Source organism: Bison bison, unplaced genomic scaffold, assembly GCF_000754665.1.
Source record: "Bison bison bison isolate TAMUID 2011002044 unplaced genomic scaffold, Bison_UMD1.0 scf7180017851016, whole genome shotgun sequence".
Classification (NCBI taxonomy): domain Eukaryota; kingdom Metazoa; phylum Chordata; class Mammalia; order Artiodactyla; family Bovidae; genus Bison; species Bison bison.
The window spans coordinates 997,476-1,012,375 of NW_011481589.1; the positions used below are offsets into that span (position 1 = coordinate 997,476).

The 14,900-nt window shown below is 41.1% G+C and overlaps 2 protein-coding genes across 2 annotated transcripts in view; both read right to left on the reverse strand.

Annotated features, from left to right (window-relative positions):
- Positions 1 to 3,897: 3,897 nt before the first annotated feature.
- The window catches only part of TXNDC12 (thioredoxin domain containing 12 (endoplasmic reticulum)), a 34,961-nt gene continuing 23,958 nt past the window's right edge, over positions 3,898 to 14,900 (reverse strand). The window contains exons 3-7 of the mRNA XM_010849795.1: positions 10,716 to 10,768; positions 9,862 to 9,935; positions 7,762 to 7,831; positions 6,618 to 6,701; positions 3,898 to 4,754 (exon numbers count right to left, since the gene is read on the reverse strand). Coding sequence (XP_010848097.1) covers positions 4,675 to 4,754; positions 6,618 to 6,701; positions 7,762 to 7,831; positions 9,862 to 9,935; positions 10,716 to 10,768 — 361 coding nt within the window. The 3' untranslated portion in view covers positions 3,898 to 4,674. The remainder of the gene's footprint in view (positions 4,755 to 6,617; positions 6,702 to 7,761; positions 7,832 to 9,861; positions 9,936 to 10,715; positions 10,769 to 14,900) is intronic.
- Positions 13,616 to 14,900, reverse strand: part of KTI12 (KTI12 homolog, chromatin associated (S. cerevisiae)) — a 2,099-nt gene continuing 814 nt past the window's right edge. The window contains exon 2 of the mRNA XM_010849785.1: positions 13,616 to 14,900. This exon is cut by the window's right edge and continues 10 nt beyond it. Coding sequence (XP_010848087.1) covers positions 14,178 to 14,900 — 723 coding nt within the window. The 3' untranslated portion in view covers positions 13,616 to 14,177.

A 14,900-nucleotide genomic window follows, 5' to 3' on the forward strand; every position in this document is an offset into this window, starting at 1 on the left:
ATCCAGCCATCTCATCCTCTGCCGTCCCCTTCTCCTCCTGCCCCCAATCCCTCCCAACATCAGAGTCTTTTCCAATGAATCAACTCTTCGCATGAGGTGGCCAAAGTACTGGAGTTTCAGCTTCAGCATCATTCCATACAATGGACACCCAGGGCTGATCTCCTTCAGAATGGACTGGTTGGATCTCTTTGCAGTCCAAGGGACTCTCAAGAGTCTTCTCCAACACCACAGTTCAAAAGCATCAATTCTTTGGCGCTCAGCCTTCTTCACAGTCCAACTCTCACATCCATACATGACCACAGGAAAAACTATAGCCTTGACTAGATGAACCTTTGTTGGCAAAGTAATGTCTCTGCTTTTGAATATGTTATCCTTGGAGAGGTTGTATAACTGTGATCAGTGGCCCTGATGCTCATGGCCTAGGATGGCACAGGAGAGCTACCCAATGAAGGGAACAGAAGTGGTGCTGAGGAGCTGGAAGGACCACCTAGAAGGGCCCTACTGACAAAGGGGCCAAGTGTATGGACTGAATAGTGGAGGCTGATAAAATAGACATCCCAGCAGATGCCTTCATGGAAAGATGTACCAAGATCAGGTAGCCGCACATTATACCTCAGAAGATACAAGCCTGGGCAGTGTCTCATATCTGAGGTCATGACATCATATAATTCTCTGAGACTTAATGCCATCCAGGAGAAGAGGAAAAAGAAATCCTGAAGTTGACCTAGTTTAAACCTAAAATAACCTAAAAAACGTTGAACCTGACTTTAAGAGGTTTTGCTGTCTTCATGCAGAATGACAGTTTAAAGAGGAATTGTTATTGGAATATACAATTGTTTCTCTTTTTTTGTAATTGTATTAGTTGGTTTGAAGATTTATACTTGCTACACAGCCTAAGTCATTGATGCAATCCTTAAGTTGGTTGACTTGAATAAAAATTACCTAGTATGGTGTAGTAGCTAAAGGCATAGATTCAGGGGCCAAATTGCTCACATTCAAATACCAACTCTGATCCCAGTAGCTTAGGTGAATTACTTACCCACTGTGTGCCTCCATATCCCTATCTATTATTTTATAAAGCACAGATGATGATGGAAATAGAACCAAATCCATCAGGTTATTGTTAGGATAAATGAGTTAATGTGACTGCAAGATTTAAAACAGTTCCTAGCACACAGTGCTGTATAAATATTTGCACCTTCAGCTGAAGAATGTTTGAAACCCATAGTCTTGAAACTTCTATGGTTGCATGACCACTGAAAGAATTTTGGAAAACTATGTACTTTCAAGTTGACCTCTAAAAGCGTCACCATTTAAATAATTGCAAAGGACGTAATTTTTACTGTACTGTAAATATTAACATTTAGAAAAAGTTGTTATGTCACTTTTAAAAAATATATCCATTAGAGTCTAAGTACCACAGGAATTTTATATCCATTTACCCACTGAATTTTTTTCTACCTTATTCACTTAAAATTAATAGATGGACAGGGTCTTAACAGTTGGGAATTTTACATCATTCTTATTTTTGAATTTTTATTTCACTCTATACCACAGAATTATAAACTAACCTAATGTATGTACTGGAGTAGGAAATGGCAGTCCATTCCAGTGTTCTTGCCTGGAAAATTCCATGGACAGAGGAGCCTGGTGGGCTGCAATCCATGGGGTCATGAAGAGTTGGACATGACTGAGTGCCTGAGCACGCACAAAGGATTTATATGCTTAAAACTCTCTTACTGATCATCACCATGTCATACCTCTCAATAGTAAATATTTATATTTAATTGGAATTAAAATGCTAAAATTTTCTTTGGCTATAAGAATCTAAGAGATGTTAGACAATTTTTCTACCCTACTTTACAACCTCTTGATCTTTTTCCTGCTTTGGCAGTCACTGTGGTAACCAGCTACATTTGGAAGTTGAGGACACCACCATAAAGCTGCATTCCCTTATCTCTTGTTTTATGCTTGCATGGCTCTTTGTCGCCTCTGTATCTGTTCTTCCAGGAAATTAGCTCCTTGGTGCAGCTCTGGACCAATGAGGTAACCAGCTCAATAATGTACTCTACTTTGGTTCTCCCTCCTGTGCTTCACTTTCACCAGTCCCGCATTCCTGTTCCTTAGAATCTCTTCCTAAAATATATTACCTGTATAGGCCTTATCTCAGGCCCTGCTTTTAGGGGAACTTAAGCTAAAATCCCAGAGTTAAAATTTTTCTTCCAGATTCAGCTATTGTTACAAGAATTATTATTAGTATGTCAATCAAAATAACACACATTACAAATTATAATAATTAACACTAAAGTTTTATTAAAACTTTAATAAAACTACATCTCAGTGACATGACTTTTTAAAAATGTCATCATATATCCGTGGGAAGAACATTACTTACAGCTATAATGAGACAAGATTCAGCATTAACTATTTTTTATATCAAGTATTCGCAAAATGTTAAAAAAAATTTTCAAACAGATTCTAAGCATATGCAAAAGTTTTAGCTTATTAATAAGGACCAGCAAGATGAAAAAACCAATTCAAAGTTGAAATAAGATTATTAAATCAGATACAAACTGGTTAATGGACCTATCTTCTCCCTGGGAAAATCATTTGCTTATTAGTTTTCTGTATATTAACATATAACTCTATAAAGTGGTAAAATGTCTGTACCCTAATTCATTGTAAATCAAGGTCTTCCCTGCATCCAGTGGTTAAGAACCTACCTTGCAGTGAAGGGTTGAGAGTTCGATCCCCGGTCGGCAAACTAAGAGCTCACATGCTACAGAGCAACAAAGCCTGAACACTGCAAGCAAAGATCCAACATGGTGCAGTGAGGATCCCTCGTCCCACAGCTAACACTTGACACAGCCAAGTAAATACATATTTTAAAAAACAGTAAATCAAACTAAGCTATATTCTCTCAGAAAGTCAGTTAACCTTTCAGGCAGGCTTGTTACAACAATGCTGTGTGCTTGCCTGCTCAGTCACTAAGTCTTGTCTCTTTTGTGACCCGTATAGCCCGCCAAAATCTGTGGGATTTTTCCAGGCAAGAATACTGGAGTGGGTTGCCGTTTTTTTTTAATTCTCTGATTTATTCATTTAATATTTATTTACTAAATATCTCCTTTGTGTCAGACATTTCAAGAATCTTGTCATATACTCCGAATAATACTGATGAAGTGCTTGCCTTCCTGCAGCTTACATTCTCAAAGAAACAGGTACAGAATGAACTTGTAACTTCAGCATAGTTATGAACAGTGCCTCCATCACTCAGTGTTCCAGTGGAGGTGATATCTTATAAGATCCCTCTTTTTATACTGTTGAAATAATATACAGGGTAAAGAAAAAGAGAGTATGGGGGAGGGTAGGCTGTTACTATTAATAAAATCAGTGAAGCTTTAATGAGAAATGATGGAGCAAAGCCTGTAGATAGCACAGGGAAGAGTGGCCCAGGCAAACGGAGCAGCAAATGCAGACTCCGATGCAGGCAGGCCCCGATATTTTCTAATGTTAATACTATTTTCTTGAAGGAGGCAGGAAGGCTTTAAGCAGGGGAGTGACATGGTAACATCTGTGTTTTAGAAAGATTACTCTGGGGGAAGTTAAGGAGGATGGATGACAGGAGAGAATATTGGAGGCAAGTAGTCAAGTCACAGGCTGTAACAGTAAATAGGAAGTAGAAAAGGCCTGTCCTGTACAAAACAGTGACAGTGAGGATGGAGGGAATTTGGATATTTGAAAAGTAGAAGAGACAAGCTCTGATGTCCATTAGCATGTGGGAGATGCAGGTGTGGGAACAGCCCTAGATAGAGCTCTTGGATTAGACCCTCAAGGTTAGTTTTCTTCCTGAAGTGCTCTCCCTCCATTCCCCAGTAAGAAAAAGGCCATCACAACACATTTCCTTTTAAAGTTTTATTAAAGTTCAATGGAACAATTAATATTTTTTCTTTTTTTGTTGTTAATCCCAGTACAAAAATACAGTTGACGACTTGACAAAAATGGCTCCATCTAGGGCTAGAAGGTTTCTTCAACAGTTAACGGGGGCAAAGAAAGCATGCTTCCAGCTGGGGCCAGTCCAGAGCACACAGCCATTCCTGCACACACATGCGCGCAGACAGGGAAGCCAAGCCAGAGAAGAGGAAGGAAGTTGCAGGCATTCAGGAAGAAGCCCAAGATTATTCCCAGGAGAAAAAGAAGAGACAGGCTGAGCTCCTTGGTGGGGCAGAATTACGGCTTTACATTTAGAATTTGTTGTCTTAAATGATAAGTTCTTTCCGCAATTTTTAACATTATAGAAAAGATGCTTCTGGTCTCTTTTCACCACCAAGGTGAGTTAAGCAGGAGGAAATGGAAAGATTCAAATACTGCAGTGTGAGGAGTAAATCTCCAAATGGCTCAAGTTTTATGTCAAAAGGTGTCATTCTTTACCTTCAATGACAAAGAGATATTTAGGTGAGAGGGGACAGGACCAGGAAGTCTGCCACACTCTGCTGGATCACAAACATGGAGACCAGTTTCTGGCAGCAGAACTCTTCTAACAGTGAGAGGGGCCCTTCCCATGTGGGAAGGAGCAAGGTTTTCCGATCCATTCAATTGTTCTGATTCCTCAGTATTCCCTTCCCTGCTGCTTTCTTCCAGAACAATAACTTTGAGGAAAGAAGGGGTGCATTCATGTTACAACTCATCTTCCAGATGTTTCTCTCTGAAGGCATCACCCGTCAGCCTTTCCTGAGCTTCCTTCATCCCCTGAACAACTGTGAAATAAACATTGAGGAGAAAAGTATGAAGCAGGTCTTTCATATTTGACAACCAACACATAATTTTATGTTTTAGGAGAAATGTAAGAGGAGCACAGGATCTGGATTTAAGATCTAATTCTGGATTTTAGCCCAGGAAAGTCTCTTGAATTTGTTTTCTCATCTATAAATAAGGTGATGTTACTAACTTCAAGCAGATTATAAAAATTAAATGAGAGAATGAATAATAAATGTCCTTTGTAAACTATGAGGTCCTACAAGAATGTTATTTAGCAGTTACTTTGGCTTACCCTCCAGGATTAGAATTGAACCCCTGTCATAAGCTGAAAATATCATGACACTAAGGGAATAGAAAGCATCTTTCTATCATCTCCATCACCTGTTCAGGATGAATGCTGCATTTATTTCATTTTCTGTGGAGGCTACACCAATATGTGAGCAAGTATGTGTGCTTAAGAGGGAGGATGGTTCTTCACGGAAAGAGGTGGTCATGTCCAGTACCAATTATGTATGGAAGAAGTCAAGTTCTCAGGCAAAACAGAAACCTAGAAGGCAAGCCCTGGGTAGACAGATGAGTCTTCTTGTCTATCTCAGGAATCAAAGAGGGAAGCTGGGTACAGGCTCCCTGTACAATGGCAGCCACAATCTGTGGATCTCAGAAAGCATACCAGGTAGTAAAGTTTGTTACACCCCTTTAGTTTTACCCAAGCATTTAGTAAAGTCAAGTTTGAATATTTCAGCTTCATGTCAGCTGAGCCATGGGGAATTCAGGTAAGGGTTCTGTGTCTATATCTGGACTAATATATTAAAGGATGATGCCCATGTCAAGATGGCAGGGGTAACTGCATGAAATTCTAAAAGGAAGGTGAATTTCAAGGGTCAAGAGTTGGGGACCTAAAGTTCAGTTGCCCTTCTCCATGTGGAAAACTTCCCTCTAATACCAGCCTCCAGGGATCTGCTTTTGGGTAGGGAAGGTAACATTCTCCTTACCCATGGGAAGGAGAGGATAACCTCTCCAGATCTTTCTTCTCCCTATTCTGAGAAATGAGTGCTGAGGTCTCAAAACATAAAATGATCAACAAACTGGCAGCATGGCAACTTAGAAATAACCCTCTTTTACAGATGGCAGGGAGAATTCAGAAGGAAAACAGTGACAGTATGTGGCATGAATTCCAACTTCTGCCTCTAGAATGGTTGCACTCAGGATTAGAGAACAAAAAAGCATGACTGACTTATGATTTCAATCTTCCCTCACATGTTTGTGCTGATGCTGTTCCCTCTGCCTTAAATAATGCTTTGCACATCCCTCTGCTGGTTAGGTCTCATTCTGCAAGACTCAATCCAGTTATCATCCCCTCTAGCATGACTCATGCACTCTCCATGTCAGGCTACACCTGACACGCTTTTCCCTTGCTTCCTTAGCTTGAAATGTCCTCTTCATATCTAGATCAAGTTAGTTTACTATCTATGATACCTTTCAGAATTGATCATCTAACAGCTTTCCCCTACCTTTGAATTCTTACAAGAATAGTTTTAGTGCAGAGGAAAAAAACTAAGTTGTAGACTGAAATCCTGGCTCTGTGACTTATTAACTGTGAGTCCAAGGGCAAGCGACTGTTTCTGGAAGCCTCAGTTCTCCAGTTTCCTATGGGTCAGTTAGCTTCCTACTGGATTGTAAGAAGCTAGAGAAGGGGCTTGCTCTTCTCTTTCTTCTATATCCTACATAGCATCTAGCCAAAAGCTACATGCAGAAGACGCTTACCTAACATGCTGAATTAGTTTCCCATCAAATCTTGCATGTGGTTCATTCTAGTTAAACCTAGCAGCAAACCTCCCTCTTCTCTCTCAACATAACCATACCTTGCTCAGCACTGATGTAGAAATACTTGTAGCTGGGGTTTCCATTCTCATTGATGATTTCAGGACGCACTTTGCCACTGGGATCTATTGTAGACAAAATGGCACAGGGGTTGCAATAACTACAACAGACAGGTACTTCAAGCATTATATGATATACTAGGCCTTCTGGAAAATGAGACCTGCCCATCTTTGCAGCCCATTATCTTACCACCCTACCCGCTGTGTTTTACATTGCAATCAAAATGAATCCCTTGGAATTCCCTGAACACAACCCACCCCCACTCTCAACCATGCCAATATGCTGTTTCATCTTTCTGGCATGTTCCTTTACTGCTTGATGATAGTGGGATCCTATATTTTTATTTGTATTCCCCATAGAATCTAGCAGAATGCTGATCAAAGACAAGGTGATCATTAAATATCTCCCAGGAAATTGTTTCTGAAAAGATATTTGTCTGGTTACAGTATCCCATTGCCTCAGCCGTGCTACCGGGCAAGGGTGGGAACTACGGCTTCTCTCGGTTCCTGTAGTGCCTAACTTGTGGCTGACAGTGCTTAACTTGCGGTTGATGCACAGATGATTGCCAAATGAATAAATAAATGATCAGTACTCTCCCATTGCTCACAAAAGCAGTTAGTTTGGACGGGGGCGCCGGGAGGTTGTTTTATTGTTTGTTACAAAAGCAGCTAGTTAATGGGAAAAGTTTTCCTTCAGACCTGAGGCTCTGGCATTTAGAATCCATCACTCTCTTTTGAAAATGGCTTTTGTTTTTAGCCATAACAATATAATTTCACTAGGTGGAGTCACTGGCGACCCACTCCAGTACTCTTGCCTGGAAAATCCCATGGACGGAGGAGCCTGGTGGGCTGCAGTCCATGGGGTCGCTAGGAGTCGGACACGACTGAGCGACTTCACTTTCACTTTTCACTTTCATGTATTGGAGAAGGAAATGGCAACCCACTCCAGTGTTCTTGCCTGGAGAATCCCAGGGACGGGAGCCTCGTGGGCTGCCATCTATGGGGTCGCACAGAGTCGGACACGACTGAAGCGACTTAGCAGTAGCCAACAGGTGGAGTCAGTGCCTTGATGCACTTCTCTCTCCTTCTGTACCAAGGATTCCCAGATTAAGACCTTTCACCTTACCCAGGAACAGGATTCGTGGAATATAACCCCCATCGGGGCTGAAATCTTCATCTTTTGGCTCCTCTTCATCCTATTAAGTGTAAACCTCAAGTCAGATCATGTTCCTTCTCTCCTCAAAGCCTTCCAGTGACTTCCCCTCCCACTCCGGGTAAGTCCTTGAAGTGGCCTGAGAGGCCCTTACATGACCTCTACCTGGGCACTTCTCTGACGTCACATCCCACCCCTTGTTTAGTTTCTCCCAGCCACACTAAGCTGCCTGCTGTTGCTGTCATTAAACAAGCCAGGCACGCTCCCCACTCAGGCTTTTGGACTTGTTCTTACCCTCTGCCTGGACATACACCCCCCCCCTTCATCCAGGTGGCTCACTCCCTTTTCTGCTTCAAATCTTTGCTCAAATGCCACCTTCTTTCCTAACCACCTAATTAAAACTGCAAACTGTCCCCTCCATTCTTCATTTTAGCCCCAGCATTTACCACCATCTGACATATTTATTTGTCTGCCTCCCCACATTCAAGTCCTCATATGTAATTTAATGCCAGCAAAGAAATTTGTCTGTTTTGTTCATTGCTTATTCGCAATACCTTACACAGTTTTTCTTGAATGCATGAATTGATAAGATTGACATTTTAGTACAATTGTGAAGTTACAGTCCTCCCAGGAGACATGACCACATAGCTAGCTTTCTTTTTAAGAAATCTCTCAAGCTGGGGAATGCTCATTGAACACATTTGTGTTTTCTTTGAGTGGTGATTCTAAGTTACCATAGAAAATGGTGAGGAGTTCAGATAGACAGGAATCAATAGTAACTTTGTCATTTATGGTGTGATTCCCATTTCAGAAGTTATATGTGTTAGCATTCAGGCTATCTACTAGCTTTATTTTTTATTTTTAAAAATTATTTATTTATTTTTAACTTTGTCATTTATGGTGTGATTCCCACTTCAGAAGTTATACGTGTTAGCATTCAGGCTATCTACTAGCTTTATTTTTTAAGTTATTTATTTATTTTCAGCTGTGCTGGATCTTCACTGCTGCGTGGGTTTTTCTGAAATTGTGGTGAGCAGGGGCTATTCTCTAGCTGCGGTGCACAGGCGTCTCATTGTGGTGGCTTCTCTTGTTGCAGAGCACAGGCTCAAGAGCGTCTGGGTTTCACTAGTTGTGGCACATGGGCTCAGAAGTTTTGATTCCTGGGCTCTAGAGTACAGGCTCAGTAGTTGTGTTGCATGGGCTTAGTTGCTCTGCAGCATATAGGATCTTCCTGGATCAGGGATTGACCTGTGTCTCCTGCATTGGCAGGTGGATTCTTTACCACTTAGCCACCAGGGAAGCCCCTATCCACCAGCTTTATAAGCACTCCCTTAGCTACCTCAACATTAACTGTTAATGTGTTCAGATTTCCAGTCCTATGTTCAAATAAACATCATTTTACAGAAACATAGGGCTAGGAGGATCATCAGAGAACATCCAAGAATCCCACATTTGAAGAGTATAGCCTAAGAGGCAGCACAAGTAGATCACAGTACCTATTCTTATCACTTACTCGGCTCTGTGGTCTTGACTAAATCACCTTACTCCTTCAGGTCTAAGATGCTCAATGTGTAAAATGGGAATGGTATCAATGGTCTAAAAATCCCTTCTAACTCCAAGGTCTGATATTCTGACTTGGGATTCTAAGACCTCTGGCCAATGTGAAGAACATAAAAGATATCTAACCAAGAAAAAGGAGGCTGTACATATAAGCCCAGCACAGAGTAGGATTTCAACTCAATCCTATTTTTCAGGGAATTGTGGCCTGCATGTATGACTACATCTTTAATTATACAAGGATGTAAAACCATGACATAATCACAAACTAAAAATGAAAGAATCTTAAAAGTTAGTCATTTTAACCAATCTTTCTTCTCCTACTTCCTCCCACAAATGGGGGCTGGATGGTTCTACAATATCTGATACAAGCCTTAGTATTAGAGTTCAGAAGAAAAACACATACATACAAGTAGACAACTCTGCTGAGTAAGATTTTATACCATCAATGATGTTAATTCTGTAACAGTGAAGACTTAAAATCACAGCAGAAAGGAGAAGCTCTGGAATTCTTACCTCAAGATTTACCATAACAAAATTATGGGAAAGTTCTGAAATTTCTGTAGATTCTGCAAATTTGGGCTTTAAAGCTGGGGGTGGGAAGCAACAGAAAAAAAATCATTGACATATCCAAACCTTAATTTGCTGAGATGATTCATGTAACTGACAGTTTTTCTAATCTTAAGACCCAGAAATCAGGACACCTGAATTCTGGTCCTGCTTCTGCCATTGACTTGCATAGCTGTGTATCCTTAAGTGATTGACTTCATTTCTCTGAAACTTTCATTTCATTTATAAAATACAGATAATGAACACTGATGAAAAAATTACCACTATTTGCTTTTTTACATATTTCAATAACATCTACTTAAGAACAGATATAATAAAGACAAGAGAGGAACAATACTCTACCATTAATGCACATGTATTACTAAACTAATGGTATACACTAATTTTATACTTTTTCCAAAAAGATTTTATTAAGTGTAGCATACCAAACAAAAGAAGAAATCTGCCTGGGAAGCTGCAGGGTGATGTAACAGAGAGAACACATGCTGCGTAGTAAGAGAACCTTACTAATTCAGTTCCCACCTCCTCCAGGAAGACTTTGCTAACCACTCCCCATATCTCTTTTTGTATATACAACTGTTCATACAACTACTGTAGCACTTAATCCCATACTCTATATAACCATATCTTAATTGCCACATCCTTCAATCCCTTGCAAATACTACTGTAAATTTCTTGAGGGCAGAGAATCTGTTCCATGTATTTCTTTGGTACTCCTACAAGCAATAAACAGTGCTGAGCCAAAGTCAGAAATGTTAACATTTAGAGAACACATCTGAGGTCTGATCATTTCTACCTACCTTTGCAAGCTCCACACCAGGACTTATGGATAATCACCATCAGGGGCAATCCACTTAAAAACAAAACAAACAAATTATAAACTAGTAATTCCACTTTTTGAAATGCACTCTAATAAAATGACCAACCATTGAAGACAAAGATTAACGTACAAGGATGTTCATATAACGTAATTTCAATAAAAAAAATTTAAGACAATATAGTCAATAATAGTGGACTATTATAACAAAATTATTGCTAAGTTCTGATGTTCCAGTAAATTGTGCAAATTTGGGCTTTAAAGCTACAGAGAAGAGATTAAAAAAAAAATTACATTTTCAAATGTTATGGTTATATAACCACTGAAATGGTAACAAAACTTTTCATTGGTACATTGTTAAAATAAAAACTAGAACATAAAATTATTATCTGTGTTGTTGTTTGGTTGCTAAGTCATGTCCAAATCTTTGCAACACCATGAACTGCAGCACACCAGGCTTCCCTGTCCTTCATCTCCTGGAGTTTTCTCAAAATCACGTTCATTGAGTTGATGATGCTATCCAACCACCTCATCCTGTCGCCCCCTTCTCCTCCTGTCCTCAGTCTTTTCCAGCATCAGGGTCTTTTCTAGTGAGCTGACTCTTCGCATCAAGTAGCCAAAATATTGGGGCTCCAGCTTCAGCATCAATCCTAACAATGAGTATTTAGGACTGATTTCCTTTAGGATTGACGGGTTTGACGATCTTGCTGTCCAAGGGACTCTCAAGAGTCTTCTCCAACACCACAATTCGAAAGCATCAGCCTTCTTTACAGTCCAACTCTCACATCCATACATGACTACTGGAAAAATTATAGTTTTGACTGTGGACCCTTGTCAGCAAAGTGATGTCTCTGCTTTTTAATAAGCTGTCTAGGTTTGTCACAGCTTTCCTTCCAAGGAGCAACCATCATTTAATTTCATCGCTGCAGTCACTGTTCAGTGTTTGTGGAGCCCCCAAAAATATTACCTATAGTTTCAATTATACAAACATGTAGAAAATAGTCTAAAAGGAAATGTTTCAAAACATAATAGAAGTTATCTCTAGATAATGGGATTGTGGATTTTACTTTTTCTGTATTTTTCAATTTTTCTACAATTAAGTGTAATTTTTTTTGGAGGGGGCAGACCTGTGGGATCTTAGTTCCCTGACCAGGGACTGAACCTGGGCCCCAACAGTGAAGGCATCAAGTCTTAACCACTGGACTGCCAAGGAATTCCCAATTAAGTATAATTGTTTTTATCATCAGGGAGGAAAAAGCTTTTTCTTTTATAAAATAATAAGCACCATATTCCACCTGAATCAGTCTTGGCCAACTGAAGCTCTAATATTCTCATGGCTCAAACACCTTGAGGGGTCCTATGTGGGCAGCCACTGGCTTTTTCCATCATCCACCCCCATGTCACCACATCATCACAGGTGTATAATACTATGAGAGCATTTGTCACACAGAACTGTATCTATTATTTACTCATCTCCCCTCACTGGCCTTACAGCTTCCTAAGGAAGGGCCTCTTAGCTGTCTCTATATATTCTACAACTAGTACAGTACTATTGGTAGCCAAAACGCATATAGTATTTACTATGTACCAGGCACTACTCTACAGCAGACTGGTTCCAAATTGTGAAAGGAGTATATCAAGGCTGTATATTGTCACCCTGCTTATTTAACTTATATTCAGAGTACATCATGCAGAATGCTGGGCTGGATGAAGCACAAACTGGAATCAAGACTGCCGGAAGAAATATCAATAACCTCACATATGCAGATGACACCACCCTTATGGCAGAAAGTGAAGAAGAACTCAAGAGCCTCTTGATGGAAGTAAAAGAGAGTGAAAAAGTTGGCTTAAAACTCAACATTCAAAAAACAAAGATCATGGCATCTGGTCCCATCACTTCATGGCAAACAGATAGGGAAACAATGGAAACAGTGAATGATTTTATTTGGGGGGGCTCCAAAATCACTGGAGATGGTGACTGCAGCCATGAAATTAAAAGACTCTTGCTCCTTGGAAGAAAAGCTATAACCAAACTAGATAGCACATTAAAAAGCAGAGACATTACTTTGCCGACAAAAGTCCATCTAGTCAAAGCCATGGTTTTTCCAGTAGTCATGTATGGATGTGAGAGTTGGACTATAAAGAAAGCTGAGCGGTGAAGAATTGATGCTTTTGAACTGTGGTGTTGGAGAAGACCACACAAGTCTTCTCCAATACCACAGAGTCCCTTGGACTGCAAGGAGATCAAACCATTCAATTCTAAAGGAATCAGTCCTGAATATTCATTGGAAGGACTAATGCTGAAGCTGAAACTCCAATACTTTGGCCACCTGATACAAAGAACTGACTCACTGGGAAAAAACCCTGATGCTGGGCAAGATTGAAGGCAGGAGGAGAAGGGGATGACAGAGGATGAGATGGTTGGATGGCATCACCGACTTGATGGACATGAGTTTGAGCAAGCTCTTGGAGTTGGTGAGGGACAGGGAAGCCTGGTGTGCCGCTGTCCATGGGGTTGCAAAGAGTCAGACACAACTGACCAACTGAACTAATCGTCTGTTTACTACTAATCTCTCAAGGGCAAAGACTATCTAAACCATCTTTCAAAAATATAAGCACATATCTATTATTTGTTTAATGAGATAAATGAAAGACAAGCTTAAAGGGCTTTTGCCTTGAAGAGCAGAATGAAGCACCCAGTTAGGGAAGTTGTCATGATCGTGACTCCATGTTAAGACCAAGACATCAAGACTCACTGAGTACTAGCAAGTACTTTTGATAGAAGGCATAACAGGGATACATACGTATCTAAAATGTTACATTAGGTAAACTATATGAAGAATATAAAGCTACATTAAGAGAAAGAGATGCCAGCACACTGTCTTTTTATAAAAGATTTTATTAAATGAAATAATCTAGTGGTTTTATCTTTCAATTCCACTAGAACCAAAGCTTCCCAAGGATAGAAACCAGTGGATCCATCTGTGATCCCAGGCCCCAGGCCAGAGACTAGCCAAACATAGGCACAGTACTTAAAAAACTGTGTGGTATGAAGAAAGGGCCAGCACAGATGCAGAACTGTGCTATGTTCAGTTCACAATTATTATAAACAATTCATCCATCCTGTCTGCTCTCTCACACTTCAGATGCGAGAAATCAATGGTGTGTGACAGCCCAAACAGAACCCAATCTATGCAAGCTCTGTCCACTTAAGCTCTGTCCTCTAGAGAAATCTGCATAGATCCTCAGACAGTTCTCCATTCTCTAGTATCAAATTTGCTGTAAACTCAAGGCCTGGCACAGAGGGATCCAGGAGGGTATGAGTGAATCAGTCACAATAGCTCTAGTACCACATTTCAACATATTCTGCAGAACTTTGTTCTTCCCAAACAAATGTTGTAGTGGTTAGACAAGAAACCATGGTTTTCCCACTCACTTGCTCCGGTTAGTGCAGGCTCTGGCTCAGATACTGCAGAAACATGTTGGCCAGTTGAGGCAGGTTCTCATTGTTGGTATGCATTTTTGTGTAGGAAATAAACTGACGACGGAGGCGACTCAGTTCTGCCATGGTCAAAGGCCTGGTAAACCGCAGGTGTTCTGTGGTGCCAGGAAGCTTAAGCAAGTCTCCGGGAACTGCACTCTTCTGCGCTTCCATCAGTCCTGCCAGGACCTGGCTGGTGACCTGGTCCAACTGGTGCAGAAAGCTGCCGGAGGCAAGCGGCTGGGACTGTGTAGACTGATGGGGTGGAGGAGCCCGGTTCTCAAACAGGGCAGCTCTGATCTCTGCCAGGGGCAACGGTTCCTCTAAGCCCACCAAGGTGAACAGGGGTCGGTCCCAGCGGTTCCGAGAGTCGGGAGCTTCGAAGCGCAGCGCTAGGGCCTCCAAAAGTTCTGGAGGGTAAAAAGCACCAGACACATGCTCTGCAGATTTCTCGGATTCCGAAGCCACGAGAGCTGGCAAATCTGCAGCCCTGATTTCCTTTGGCTCGGATTCCGTAGGTACTTCTGCCTGGGCTCGCCCATTTACTAGAGAGGCCACTGCCTGTGGTTCCCCGAGAACATCGGTGCCCACCGCCAGAGGTCTCCCTCCCTCCTCAGCTCGCGGTCTCCAACTCACACTGACATTCCGGTTCGGATTATCCACGGCGCCTGCCACCCGCAGTCCCCC